Source organism: Pongo pygmaeus, chromosome 15 (genome assembly GCF_028885625.2).
Source record: "Pongo pygmaeus isolate AG05252 chromosome 15, NHGRI_mPonPyg2-v2.0_pri, whole genome shotgun sequence".
In the NCBI taxonomy this organism is placed as follows: Eukaryota; Metazoa; Chordata; class Mammalia; order Primates; family Hominidae; genus Pongo; species Pongo pygmaeus.
Window position 1 is genome coordinate 33,937,450 of NC_072388.2, and position 14,946 is coordinate 33,952,395.

General features: G+C 36.0%; 1 protein-coding gene across 6 annotated transcripts in view; it reads right to left on the bottom strand.

Annotated features, from left to right (window-relative positions):
- The window catches only part of RALGAPA1 (Ral GTPase activating protein catalytic subunit alpha 1), a 277,595-nt gene that overhangs the window by 79,520 nt on the left and 183,129 nt on the right, over positions 1–14,946 (bottom strand). For all 6 annotated transcript variants that reach the window (XM_054447718.2, XM_054447717.2, XM_063651535.1 and 3 more), the window contains 2 exons: positions 7,832–8,693; positions 6,115–6,186 (listed from right to left, as the gene is read on the bottom strand). In XM_054447718.2, coding sequence (XP_054303693.1) covers positions 6,115–6,186; positions 7,832–8,693 — 934 coding nt within the window. The remainder of the gene's footprint in view (positions 1–6,114; positions 6,187–7,831; positions 8,694–14,946) is intronic.

The window sequence follows — 14,946 nt, forward strand, 5'->3', positions numbered from 1 at the left end:
ATGATGTGATTTATTACACATTGCATGTCTGTATCAAAACATCTTATGTACCCCATTAAATATATACACCTACAGGGAAATTTATAGCACTAAATGCCCACAAGAGAAAGCAGGAAAGATCTAAAATCGACACCCTAACATCACGATTAAAAGAACTAGAGAAGCAAGAGCAAACAAATTCAAAAGCTAGCAGAAGGCAAGAAATAACTAAGATCAGAGCAGAACTGAAAGAGAAAGAGACACAAAAAACCCTTCAAATAAATCAATGAATCCAGGAGCTGGTTTTTTGAAAAGATCAACAAAATTGATAGACTGCTAGCAAGACTAATAAAGAAGAAAAGAGAAGAATCAAATAGACACAATAAAAATTGATAAAGGGAGTATCACCACCAATCCCACAGAAGTACAAACTATCATCAGAGAATACTTAAACACCTCTACGCAAATAAACTAGAAAATCTAGAAGAAATGGATAAAGTCCTGGACACATACACCCTCCCAGGACTAAACCAGTAAGAAGCTGAATCTCCGAATAGACCAATAACAGGCTCTGAAATTAAGGCAATAATTAATAGCCTACAAACCAAAAACAGTCCAGGACTACAAACCAAAAACAGTCCAGGACTACAAACCAAAAACAGTCCAGGACCAGACGGATTCACAGCCAAATTCTACCAGAGATACAAAGAAGAGCTGGTACCATTCCTTCTGAAACTATTCCAATCAATAGAAAAAGAGGGAATCCTCCCTAACTCATTTTATGAGGCCAACATCATCCTGATATCAAAGCCTGGCAGACACAACAAAAAAAGAGAATATTACATCAATATCCCTGACGTGAAAATCCTCAATAAAATACTGGCAAACCGAATCCAGCAGCACGTCAAAAAGCTTATCCACTACGATCAAGTCGGCTTCATCCCTGGGATGCAAGGATGGTCCAACATATGCAAATCAATAAACGTCATCCATCACATAAACAGAACCAATGACAAAAACCACATGATTATCTCAATAGATGCAGAAAAGGCCTTCGACAAAATTCAACAGCCCTTCATGCTAAACACTCTCAATAAACTAGGTACTGATGGAACGTATCTCAAAATAACAAGAGCTATTTTAGGACAAACCCACAGCCAATATCACACTGAATGGGCAAGAACTGGAAGCATTCCCTTTGAAAACTGGTACAAGACAAGGATGCCCTCTCTCACCACTCCTATTCAACATAGTGTTGGAAGTTCTGGCCAGGGCAATCAAACAGGAGAAAGAACTAAAGGGTATTCAATTAGGAAATGAGGAAGTCAAATTGTTCCTGTTTACAGATGACATGATTGTATATTTAGAAAACCCCATTGTCTCAGCCCAAAATCTCCTTAAGCTGACAAGCAACTTCAGCAAAGTCTCAGGATACAAAATCAACGTGCAAAAATCACAAGCATTCCTATACATCATTAACAGACAAACAAGAGAGTCAAATCATGAGTAAACTCCCATTCACAATTGCTACAAAGAGAATAAAATACCTAGGAATCCAGCTTACAATGGATGTGAAGTTCTCGTCAAGGAGAACTACAAACCACTGCTCAACGAAATAAAAGAGGACACAAACAAATGGAAGAATGCTCATGCTCATGGAGAGGAAGAATCAATATCGTGAAAATGGCCATACTGCCCAAGGTAATTTATAGATTCAATGCCATCTCCATCAAGCTACCAGTGACTTTCTTCACAGAATTGGAAAAAAACTACTTTAAAGTTCATATGGAACCAAAAAAGAGCCCGCATTGTCAAGACAATCCTAAGCAAAAAGAACAAAGCTGGAGGCATCACGCTACCTGACTTCAAACATACTACAAGACTACAGTAACCAAAACAGCATGGTACTGGTACCAAAACAGATATATAGACCAACAGAACAGAACAGAGCCCTCGGAAATAACACCACACATCTATGACCATCTAATCTTTGACAAATCTGACAAAAACAAGAAATAGGGGAAAGGATTCCCTATTTAATAAATGGTGATGGGAAAACTGGTTAGCCATATGTAGAAAGTTGAAACTGGATCCCTTCCTTACACCTTATACAAAAATTAATTCAAGATGGATTAAAGACTTAAATATTACACCTAAAACCATAAAAACCCTAGAAGAAAACCTAGGCAATACCATTCAGAACACAGGCATGGGCAAGGACTTCATGACTAAAACACCAAAAGCAATGGCAACAAAAGCCAAAACTGACAAATAGGATCTAATTAAACTAAAGAGCTTCTGCACAGCAAAAGAAACTATCATCAGAGTGAACAGGCAACCTACAGAATGGAAGAAAATTTTTGCAATCTACCCTTCTGACAAAGGGCTAATACCCAGAATCTACAATGAACTCAAACAAATTTACAAGAAAAAAAAAACAACCCCATCAAAAAGTGGGCAAAGGATATGAACAGACACTTCTCAAAAGAAGACATCTATGCAACCAACAGACACATGAAAAAATGCTCATCATCACTGGTCATCAGAGAAATGCAAATCAAAACCACAATGAGATACCATCTCACGCCAGTAAGAATGGCAATCATTAAAAAGTCAGGAAACAACAGTTGCTGGAGAGGATGTGGAGGAACACGAACGCTTTTACACTGTTGGTGGGAGTGTAAATTAATTCAACCATTGTGGAAGACAGTGTGGCGATTCCTCAAGGATCTAGAACTAGAATTACCATTTGACCCAGCAATACCATTACTGGGTATATACCCAAAGGATTATAAATCATGCTACTATAAAGACACATGTACACATATGTTTACTGCGGCACTATTCACAATAGCAAAGACTTGAAACCAACCCAAATGTCCATCAATGATAGACTGAATTAAACTGTGGCACATATACACCATGGCATACTATGCAGCCATAAAAAAGGATGAGTTCATGTCCTTTGCGGGGACACGGACGAAGCTAGAAACCATCATTCTCAGCAAACTATCACAAGGATAGAAAACCAAACACCACATGTGCTCACCCATAGGTGGGAATTGAACAATGAGATCACTTGGACATAGGGTGGGGAACATCACACACTGGGGCCTGTTGGGGGATTGGGGGCTGGGGTAGGGATAGCATTAGGAGAAATACCTAATGTAAATGATGAGTTGATGGGTGCAGCAAACCAACATGGCACATGTATACTTATGTAACAAACCTGCACGTTGTGCACATGTACCCCAGAACTTAAAGTATAATACAAAAAAAAGTAAATAAATATATACTTACAATGTGCCCATAAAAATAAAACATAAAATAAAAATGATAGACAAAGCAACAGAAATAAACAGCTGTGAAGCAGAGAGCTTAATATTTAATAAAGGAAGCATCAAATCAATGGCAAAGGTATAGTTTATTCAACAAATTATTAAAATAGACTGTTTTTCAACATTCAAACTAGTTCCAGTTATCATTCCACAACTCAGAATATATTTCAAAATGAATAAAGAATTAAATGTAAAATAATTACCACCTCAATGAAATAAAGATCTAGAAGGAAAGGCTGGGCACAATGGCTCATGCCTATAATCCCAGCACTTTGGGAGGCTGAGGCAGGCGAATCACTTGAGGCTAGGAGTTCAAGACCAGCCTGGCCAACATGGCAAAACCCTGTCTCTTATACTAAAAGTACAAAATTAGCCAGGTGTGATGTGTAGTCAGAAGGCTTAGGCACATGAATCACTTGAACTTGGGAGGTAGAGACTGCAGTGAGCTGAAGTTGTGCCACTGCACTCCAGCCTGGGCAACAGAGGAAGACTCTGTCTCAAAAAAAAAAAAAAAAAAAAAAAAAAATCTAGAAAGAAATAAGGAAATGTACTAGAATATTTAACTGATTTCAAGACAGAATTGTTTAAGCACAACAAATAATTCAAGAAATCCAAAGAAAAAAATTGAGAGAAATGATACATAAAATGAAAAAATATGTAAGTTAAATGATCTGAAGTTGAAAACTGAAAACTAAACAACCAGGAAAGCTCCCACAAATAGCACGAAAGTTAATCTCTCTCTCTCACACACACAGACACACACACACACATAGACACACAGACACACACACAGACACACACACACACACACGGAGAGTTCTTACAATTAAGAAAAATTCCTAAATAGATAACTAGAAAAAGAACACCAACAGATAATTTGAAAACAGATGAAAATTTCATACAAATATATGGAAAATATTAACATCACTAGCAGAAGAGAAAAAAAAATTAAAGAGGTACCATGATCTATTTCTCAAGCTATAAAGGTTAAAAAAGGGTGATTAGTATCTGGTGATGGCCAGGTTGAAGTTATATAGGTGTTGTTACAAAATGTTGGTGAAATTACACATTACTACTTAATAGAAGCAATTTCCCAATATACATGGCATGAAATAACCTGATACGATTTGACTTAAATAATTCTATTCCTGGGACTCTATCCTGTGGCAAGAAATGAAAAACAACTTAAATGTCCAACAATCATAAAACTTGGCATCATAAAAGATTATTTTTAGGCCGGGCACGGTGGCTCACGCCTGTAATCCCAGCACTTTGGGAGGCCAAGGCAGGTGGATCACGAGGTCAGGTGACCGAGACCATCCTGGCTAACATGGTGAAACCCTGTTTCTACTAAAAATACAAAAACAAAATTAGCTGGGCGTGGTGGTGGGCGAGCGCCTGTAGTCCCAGCTACTCGGGAGGCTGAGACAGGAGACTGGTGTGAACCTGGGAGGCGGAGGTTGCAGTGAGCCGAGATCGCACCACTGCACTCCAGCCTGAGCGACAGAGCAAGACTCCATCTCAAAAAAAAAAAAAAGTTAGTTTTGAAGAGTTATCTAAATGACTGAGGAAATGCTCACAATATAATACAACGCAAAAAAAAAAAAACCAAAAAAAAACTTGGTAATATACCTATGATTCCAGTTCTGTAAAAAAAAAAAAAAAAAAAAAAAAAGGAGTACAGTGTTATATAGATTATATTTTTGTTTTATATTTTCTGTAATAACCAAACAATTAGTTTTAAGATCATTTTGAGAAAAGCTAAAAACAACAACCAAAACCAGTTAGAAATTACAGGAAGTGAGTAAAGATCATATTTCTCCATACATTTGGTAGTAAAAGGAATGAGAGATCTGGATAGGACTATAGCTTGAAAGTAGAGTAACTGAGGAAAGTTTTGTTTTATGCTTTGTTTTGTTTAAAGGCAGATAACAAGTTTATTAAGAGGAACAAGAAGAAATATAACATAAAGAGAAGATAACTTTTTGAAGATGATCCTGAAGCAGGCAGAGATGGCAGAAAGCAGAAGTACAAATACAAAAAAAAAAAAGGCTTTTCTCAAACTGAAGGTGAGCAAGAAAAGATGGCTCGATACAGAAATTTTAAAGAAGAGAGGAAGATATAGAATTGTTTGATGTGGGAACGGTCTGAATCATCTTATTCACTATGCATTCCTATGGGTAGCTTTTTTCAAACCTGCTTCCCAATCTGTCAGAATCACTGGATTTAATTAATGAGAGATGTGACTAAGGTTTGTTTAAATATGGGAAAAACCAAAGGACATTTTACAGGTCCAATTAGTTTTCTGTGATTCAAAAGATGATTCTGAAATGGATAAAAAAGGCAAAAACAAGCCAGGCGCGGTGGCTCACGCCTGTAATCCCAGCACTTTGGGAGGCCGAGGCGGGCAGATCACTAGGTCAGGAGATCGAAACCATTCTGGTTAACTCGGTGAAACCCCATCTCTACTAAAAAATACAAAAAAAAATTAGCCGGGCATGGTGGTGGGTGCCTGTAGTCCCAGCTACTCCGGAGGCTGAGGGGAGATCATGCCACTGCACTCAAGCCTGGATGACAGTGTGAGACTCCGTCTCAAAAAAAGAAAAAAAAGGCATAAACAATTCAAAGACACCCAACATTCTATGCAGTCCTAAATTTTTCTTAAAAAATTATTGCTCAGAAAGTTATAAATCAATAACATAGTATTATACACTATTTAAAATATTATTCACAGTATTATTCTAAAAGAGAAATACCTGGGAGTTGCTAGTTATGTGAAGATTTTCCAACAACTTACCACTGCCTTGAATCCAAGTTCCTAAGTTCTCTAAGCAGCTTTTCATTTTTCTTCAGGAGATGAAAGCTCCTCCTAAATAGAGAGATTTATAAACATTTTCATCACCTTTGCAGTGAATGACATGACAGTCCCGGAAATACTTTCCACTCTACTCATGCAACTTTTATACTTTTCTTGCCTTTTCATACTTCTAACACAAAGGAGAACAGACCCTAAAAAAAACGTAAAGAATATACGTCATTATTTCCACCAGGCCTTCATACATTTCTGCTAGTGGATCATATCAATTGGCCACTTGAATCTTTCCTTCCAGATGCTGTGAGCCTCCTAAACTCATATCCAGGAAAATGGATAAAAGTACTTTGTATTGCTTTTCAAGAGTCTCATAAAAATATGTGAGAAAGTTGTATCTCATGAGAAATAAAATATTCACAGAATCTAAATCATTATCAAGTAAGCAAGTGTAATCCAGATGGAATTTTCTTTCTTGTTTTATAATTTTTAGACTACAAAGCAGTGAATAATTTTACCAAATCCCTTCCATGGGTGCTAAATATGTACAAATTATTTTCATAAAATCAATGCTTGCTGAAGTAAAATACAGCTTCTCATCTTTAATTTTTCCCAAGGAACAACATATGGACCATTCTACAGCAAAAGAGTAGAATGCATTTATACCATAACTGACATAACTGAGTGGCAATTACCTATATTTGGTCATACCATATGGCAAACTGTTCCTGAGATATAACATTTCCTACAAGGCAGAGGATATTCTCTTCTAATAAACAGCTTTCCTATATTCCTTATTCCCTTCTAATAAGAGGATTTCCTATAAGGCAGAGGACATTCCCTTCTAATAAGCGGAAGAGTTTAAATCAAGTAAGAGTATAAACACTAAGCAAACAAGCAGATCTCTATTTCAATGCTTGACATGCATTTGAATTACTTTAAGATTTGTTCGTTCACTGATATCTGAGCTTCCTCTCCTACCATAAATTGACAGACAATACATTACCCCTTCTTCCACTACCTACAGGGTTTCATGACATAGGAATTAAAGCCTAAATGTATATTAATAGTGCTTTACATTAGTGTACAATGCCAGTGTTTTATATACATTATCTAATTTAATTCTTCCCAGTATGTGAGGTGGGTACTACTCTCAATTTGTAGACTGTAGCCTGAGGCTCAAAAGTTAAGTAACTTTAAGCTAGGTCTTCTGATTTAAGCTCATTGTTCTTTTCATTTAGCTCCTACCTAACTTACTTGAATACCTCATGAGTTTATTGTAAGTTTTTAATAAGGTTTTGTAACATGCATCAGAAAACAAAATAATTTTTAAAACTTCAGATTCTTTTTTTGATTTGATCTTGAATCTTGAGTTAATTTCCCTGATTCAAACCGGAAATAATCATATTACAGTTTCTAAAAAAAAATTATTAGGTTTACATGAAGGTTGAAAAATGAGCTATAATTTCTAAGTCAAACAGTTCTAGTAGTTATTCTGAAAATATTGATAATTTGCTGGACTATTTTATTCCCCTGAATCCCAATATAACTCAGTGGTCTCAAAAAAAAATCTGCAAAAAAATGAGTCAAAGAACTAATTGGTAGATAAAATTTAGTGAGGAAAAGAACAGAAAATAAAATGCTTTATCAGAAGATGAATAAGACCGAAAAAAAGAAAAAGAAAAAATTTCTCCCTTATGCTTACCGTTTGTCCCAGGAATTCATTCCCAATATACTAAGAAGCAATCTGCAATAGTAAAATGCTGACTGAGGTTTTTGAGGTATTGGTTCATCTTGTTCCACAGCTTTCATGTTTAAGTCATTAAAGTGCTTCTCAACAAATTCTTTTTCTTCTGTATGTTGCTTAAGGATAGCATTAATAACATCATTTTCTTGTTTTTCAGAAATGCACACAGGTTGTGGAGCAGGAATATTAAGTGAGATTCCAGTTCTCTGTAAGCATTCAGGACTAGTAACACCCAAATACTGCAAGAGCTCATCAAGAACATCTTCTTCATCTCTTATCGTATCCCAAGTTGGTACAGTTTCTCTAAATCTTTTAAACTGGAGAGAAAGTCCATCTTTTACTGTTATATCTTCTAAGCATTCATTAGATGTTGGAGGCTCTTCTGGCTTCTCTTGGTGAGACAATGAAAGCATGAAAGATGTAGGTTCTGACAAGCCACTTACAGGAGGCGGGCCATACAGTATAGCAGAATCCCATGAATATTTTCCAGAGAGATCACGTACTATGATTCTGACATTTGAATTCGCTGATGCAAGGCCAGCAGATAAACCTCCTCCAGGCATATTCTCTTCTGATCTGATCTGGATACAGGACACTAAGGTTGTATTATTTAACACAAAGAACTGGATATTTGGACTCTCAAAGAGTTCAGGAGAAAGTTCAGTACTTTCACTGTAATGATTGTCGTGATTTTCACACACCTGACTTGTTAGCATAGCAGGACCACCGCTCATTGGATAATGGCCCAGGTGATTTACCAGATGTGTAATAACAGTGCGGGCTGCTATAGAGATTAATCCATGCTGCATTTGAGTTTTCACTGGAAATAAAAAATATAAATGAATGGGAATATTGCTGCTTCCTAGGGAATCATATGACAATGAAATATTAGTCAACAAATAGGGATTTTATCACATTGTTAATATTTCCAGTTTAGATTCCATATTACAGGAATGATGGCAAAAAAGGAGGAAAACCATTCTTTGATGAAGTTTTGTTTATAAGGAAGCCCTTTCTGAAATTTTTGCTAATGGGTCCATAATTTAAACCAAGGCCTTTATATATAGACCACTTTTGAAGAATCAGAAGTATTATAAATCAATCATGAAATCCCTAATGCACATTAAAAAGCCAAAGATGGCCAGGCGCTGTAACACGTCTATAATCTCAGCACTTTGGGAGGCTGAGGCGGGAGGATTGCTTGAGACCAGTCTGGGCAACATAGGGAGACTATGTCTCTATAAATAAAAATAATAATAGTAATACTAAAATTAGCCCAGCGTGGTGGCCCCTGCACTCCAGCCCGGGTGTCAGAGCAAGACCATGTCTCCAACAACAAAACAAAACAAAAAAAACAAAAACAAAAACACAATGAAATCTGTTCAACTGATAAGTTTCTTATCTCCATTAATAGATTCCAGATTCAGAGACAGTTTGTAGATGCCTTAAATGTCATTTAAATCTGGCTTTTACAGATAATGTAAAAATGTTTCAGAAAAGGTGACATTCCAAGTAAACTCTGGGAATCAGAATAAATTTAAACAGCAAGTCAGTATAGCCAGTACCTGTATGCAAAAGAGATTTTATTTCAAAAGCAAAAACATTTGCTAGACCTACTTATATTTTTCTAAGGTATTCTTCAGGTCATTGTGGTATAGTCTAGCAGTCAGTTGTATGCAAGAAATTTTTTTTTTCCTCAAGTACAATACGGAGGAAAACAGGTAAGAAGCATATTCATACGAGTAACTAAAAATTCACAGTAAACAGTCAAAAGAGAAAACTCAAAGAATACAGTAGTTTAAGCGGCCTGGAAAGGCAAGATGCCCAATGTCAGAATCTGAAGGAGGAGGAAAAGGGAGGGGAGGAGGAGAAGGGAGACAGGGAACACAGAGACAGTATTGGGGTAAAGGAGAAAGGAGATAGACAATAATTTGTCAAAGTCAACTAGTTAAAGACTGCCATTCTAAGGAGGGCTAAAGACTGATTCTGAGGGCTGTTGATGTGGAAGCCAGTTTGGGATTGAGTGGTGTCAGGAAGTAGGGACAACTAGTTGACTGTTATCTTAATGCGTTTCATCTAAGAGGTAGGAGGAGAGTTGTTTTTGGTAAAGAAGCATTAGTCATTCATGTTAGGATGTTTAGGGGGTGTGTGTGTGTGTGTGTGTGTGTTTAAAACATTCTTCTCTCTACTTAATTTTAGACATAATTACAGAGTGATTGTGTTTCTGTATTATTCTACCACAGTAACAGAGTGATCTTGTCTGAGTATTTATATTCTCTGACAGTTAATCAGTTGGGAACACTAGGGCCTGTCAGAACAACTAAGGATTTGTCAGAATAAATACAAATTTTTAATTTTTAATTTTTTTATTTTTGAGATGGAGTCTCGCTCTGTCTCCCAGGCTGGAGTGCAGTGGCGCAATCTTGGCTCACTCACTGCAACCTCCACCTCCCGTGTTCAAGCGATTCTCCTGCCTCAGCCTCCCAAACAGCTGGGGACTACAGGCGCGCACCGCCACACCCAGCTATTGTATTTTTAGTAGAGACAGCGTTTCACCATATTGGCCAGGCTGGTCTTGAACTCTTGACCTCGTGATCCACCCACCTCGGCCTCCCAAAGTGTTGGGATTACAGGCGTGAGCCACTGTGCTGAGCCAAATACAGATTTAAGAATGTTCTGATTTACATACATCCTCAATTTTATGTGTTTAGTTTGATGACTTTTGGTAATTATATATAATTGTGCAACCACCAACATAATCAATATAAAAATTCCCTCATGAAAAAAGAATATTTTATTTTATGTAAACGATACCTCAATAAACCTAACTTAAAAAAAAAAAGGGAGACCAGTTTGTGCACTGATGGTATAATCACTTTAAAAGAGGCAAGAGAAAAGAATAGTGTTACATTTTCAAGGCTTTAGCCTTCAAGATTCAGAACCAATACCACTGGGTATAGGCAAACCAACCAACCAGCTGCTATGCCATTGAAGTTAATACCACCTTCTCCAATTCCAAAAAACAATAGTTTCCTTTGGGCTTTGGTTGATTTTAAAATGTTACTATCAAAATTTTAATTTCCCATTATCGGCCAAGTTATGTCTACATACATGTAAATATAAACATTTCTTAGTTTATTTATTGGTTTTTTTTTTTTTGGGGGACAGAGTCTCGCTGTGTCACCCAGGCTGGAGTGCAGTGGCACGATCTCGGCTCACTGCAGCCTCTGCCTCCCGAGTTCAAGCAATTCTCCTGCCTCAGCTTCCCAAATAGCTGGTATTACAAGCATGTGCCACCACGCCTGGCTAATTTTTACATTAGAGAAGAGGCTTCACCATGTTGGTCAGGCTGGTCTCGAACTCTTGACCTCAAGTGATCCACCAGCCAGGGCCTCCCAAAGTGCTGGGATTACAGGCGTGAGCGACTGCACCCGCCCAACATTTCTTAGTTTAAAAGTTCCAATTAATGGCTGGGTGTAGTGGCTCACACTTGTAATCCCAGCACTTTGGGAAGCTGAGGCGGGCCAATCACCTGAGGTCAGTAGTTCGAGACCAGCCTGGCCAACATGGCGAAACCGTGTCTCTATCAAAAAATACAAAAATTAGCTGGGTGTGGTGGTGCCCATCTGTAGTCCCAGCTACTCAGGACGCTGAGGCAGGAGAATCACTTGAACCTGGCAGGCGGAGGTTGCAGTGAACTGAGATCGCACCACTGCACTCCAGCCTGGGTAACAAGAGTGAGGCTCTGTCTTAAAAAAATAAAAAAGAAAATAAATAAATAAAAGTTCCAATTATATTGAAATTTTTAAAAATTATTTTTATGATTATTACTGATAACCAGCCATTCAACACTAGATTAATAACACTAAATGATTAACTTTAATTCAATCCTTCATTTTTAAGAATGTAAGCAAAGTAAAAAGTATTTTGAGCTATATGACAAGAAACAGGTAGCTTGAATCTAGTGTTTGCTTTCCCTTCCCTAATTATAACCTAGAATATAATAAATGTTCACACTATAAGGGGATAATCTAGCTGGTATTCCTCATTTTGCACATGCGGACAAATGGGTTCACAAAGTTAAGTGATTTGCCTGCCATAGGAGATGTCTTTTGCTTCCCAGCTCAGTGTTATTTCCCTCTTTACCACAGCTCTAATTTCCATACTTTTTTCTCTTTTGTTAAACTGTCTTTTTCTTTATGAGATATGGAAACAATGAATTCAAAATTTATTTTTCTCTCTGTATAAGAACTTCAAAAAAGTATTACTTAGCATAAATAACTAAATAAAAAGCAAAGATCAATGGAAAAAAGCCAAGACTAAACCGAATTATAAATAGTAACAAAAATTAAAATTAGTCATTTTAAAATTTTTGATATAGAAAAAGATTTTTCTATTCTTCACTCTCCCTCCTGAGTGACATACTTAAATAGATGACTCATTCTAAGCATTAAATCCTCTTTGCACAACATAGAAGTTTACACTCTGAAGAAGGAAAAGAGTATAATTTAAAAGAAACAACCATAGAAAAGAGAAGAATCCCTGGCTTTGGCTTGCTCCGTGATTCATGATCACAAATACATAAGATTCCTTAAACTCCATTTTTCTGTAAGAATTGCATACTTATTTGTAAAGATGAGTTAAAAACTCTTACATACAAAACTGGATATAATAGAAACAATAAAAAATCATTCAATTTAAAGAGCATTATAAGTAACATAGGTCTTATGAGTTTCTTTTTCAAACCTACTTATAAATAAACTCCAAGAATGAGCCAGGTCTTTCCCTAAAACATAAACCTCCAAGCCCAGGTACCAGAGGATCCCATATGTCTTCTTCCCAAAGGTAGAGACAATGAGAATGCAGTTTAAATGAGCTTGTTCACAAGTCTGTCATAATTACCCACATTGAAAACATGTAAAGAATAAGTTTAAATCTCAGATGTAGGTAAAGCATTTTCTGCCCTAAGTTGCTTTTCTAAATTCAGGATATATGTCTATATATAAAAGGATAAAAATCTCTCAAATTGTTAATTGGGCAACAAATTTATTTATACTTATTTTTGAGCTATAAACTATAGAACATACATATCTCTCTTCTACTTATCTACTAAGATACAAAGAAGACATGAAATTCTCTAGTTTAGATATTTAAAATAAAATTCTAAAATAACCAGTCTTGTGAGAAAATGTAAAATGGAGATATCGATGCTTCTAAGGCTTTGTGTAACTAGCATTCATTTAAATAACTCTATTCAGGGTTGTCTTTTCAGATTGTCAGATTAAACAAATCCTACAGCATTTGCAGCAAACCCATAATTACAGATTATTATGGCGTACAAAAGCAGCAAGACATAAAAAGCTGCTGCAATTCACTGCACTGTAATAGAACATGCAGAGGAAGTTAATTTTGGCAAATGCTTTAAATATTAGCTTTGCATAATAAGTATAGGTGAAACTATAATTAGGACAGAATGAATCCTTTGTAGCCTCCTTTCACTCTGACCCGGCAAATGATGACTTTTTGCTAATAAGACTACTGCCATTTGACAAAAAGCCAACTTCACTACCTTGCTTTATTCTTTAGTAAATTTAATAATTACAGCTACTCCTGCCAATAGTTCTCAAATCAGACTTGTTCAATCCAATACTGAGCTTATTAGGGACACTCAATGTTTAGAATTCTTTGGCCAAGAAAGTACTTGAAGCTGATGAAACATGCCTTAGACAAGGGCACAATGATCACTCATTTTCACCACATTAAAAAACACCCAGAGCATGTAGTCACTACAGACCAGAGATGTGCTGTTAGCTCACAGCTGTTCCTAAAAGGTTCTGCATTTATCTGGTCCTTAAAACCTTTGAGGAAGTCCAAAGGGAACAACTTGATACGTCTGGAGAAGGGTACTGCACAGAGTATTTGATATCAATATTAAGCTAATCTATTTACATCTTTTCCTTTGCTTCTTTTACAGTGACTGATATTGGCACAGTAAATTTTGTACAAAATCTAAAATTAAAACTTCCTTTGACATAAGCAAACTCTATTGCTTTGTTCAAGAAACATACTATATTGTCTTGAATAAAAACTGCCATTTTATACCTTAAATGTGCAAAGGTCAACTATTATTTTCACATAACCATATTTTTAAGTAAAATAAACATGGTATCTTATTATGTCAAATCTAAAAATATAATTTTAAATTGCTTATATAAATTTTGTCTAATTTTTTTTGCTTTATACTGCTTGTTATACCTCTTTTATATTTGAGAAACAATTTAAATCTTAAATTCCTATTTCAATAGTGTATTTATGTTCTAGACAACCTATCTGTACCTTCTGGGTTAACTGGCCAAATCAATCTAATATACCAGGAGTCAGTACACTTTTTCTATGAAGGGCCAGATAATAAATACTTTTGGTTTTGTGAGCCACGCAATCTCTACTGTTACTCAATACTGCTGTTGTTATACAAAGCAGCGATAATGACAATATGGATTTATCACAATAAAACTATAAAAACAGGCGGTAGGCATGGGCCATAATTTACCAACTCCTATAAAATACTGTTATCAAAAGTGCTCCTAATATAAATTGTATCACCTATCTCCCCTTCTTAAAACCTTCAGCAATTGCTGGGTTCCTCTAGTTTACCTCTATATCTTATATATACTTCTATTGTTATACTCCTATTACATTATAATGTTATTTGCTTCTATTACATCTTTCTCTTCTATCAGAGAGAGAATGCTCTGAATGCAGAAACGTGGCTTAGTTAACTATGTACTAAGTAAGGATTATACAAAGGGCTTTACATATATTATCTTACTTAGTACTTAAAAAAACCTTAGAAGAAACTAATATTATCTGCATTTTACAAATAAGAAAACAGATACTTAGCAATTGAGAGTCAAAATTCAGGTCAGACTCCAATGCTAAATTTTTTATTCTATATAAATTCTATTATATATAAAATATCAAAAAGAACTTCTAAGAATAATTTAGCCAGAAGTACATGTTGAGTATCCCTAATCTGAAAATCTGAAATCCAAAAATTTTGAGTGTTGGCATGA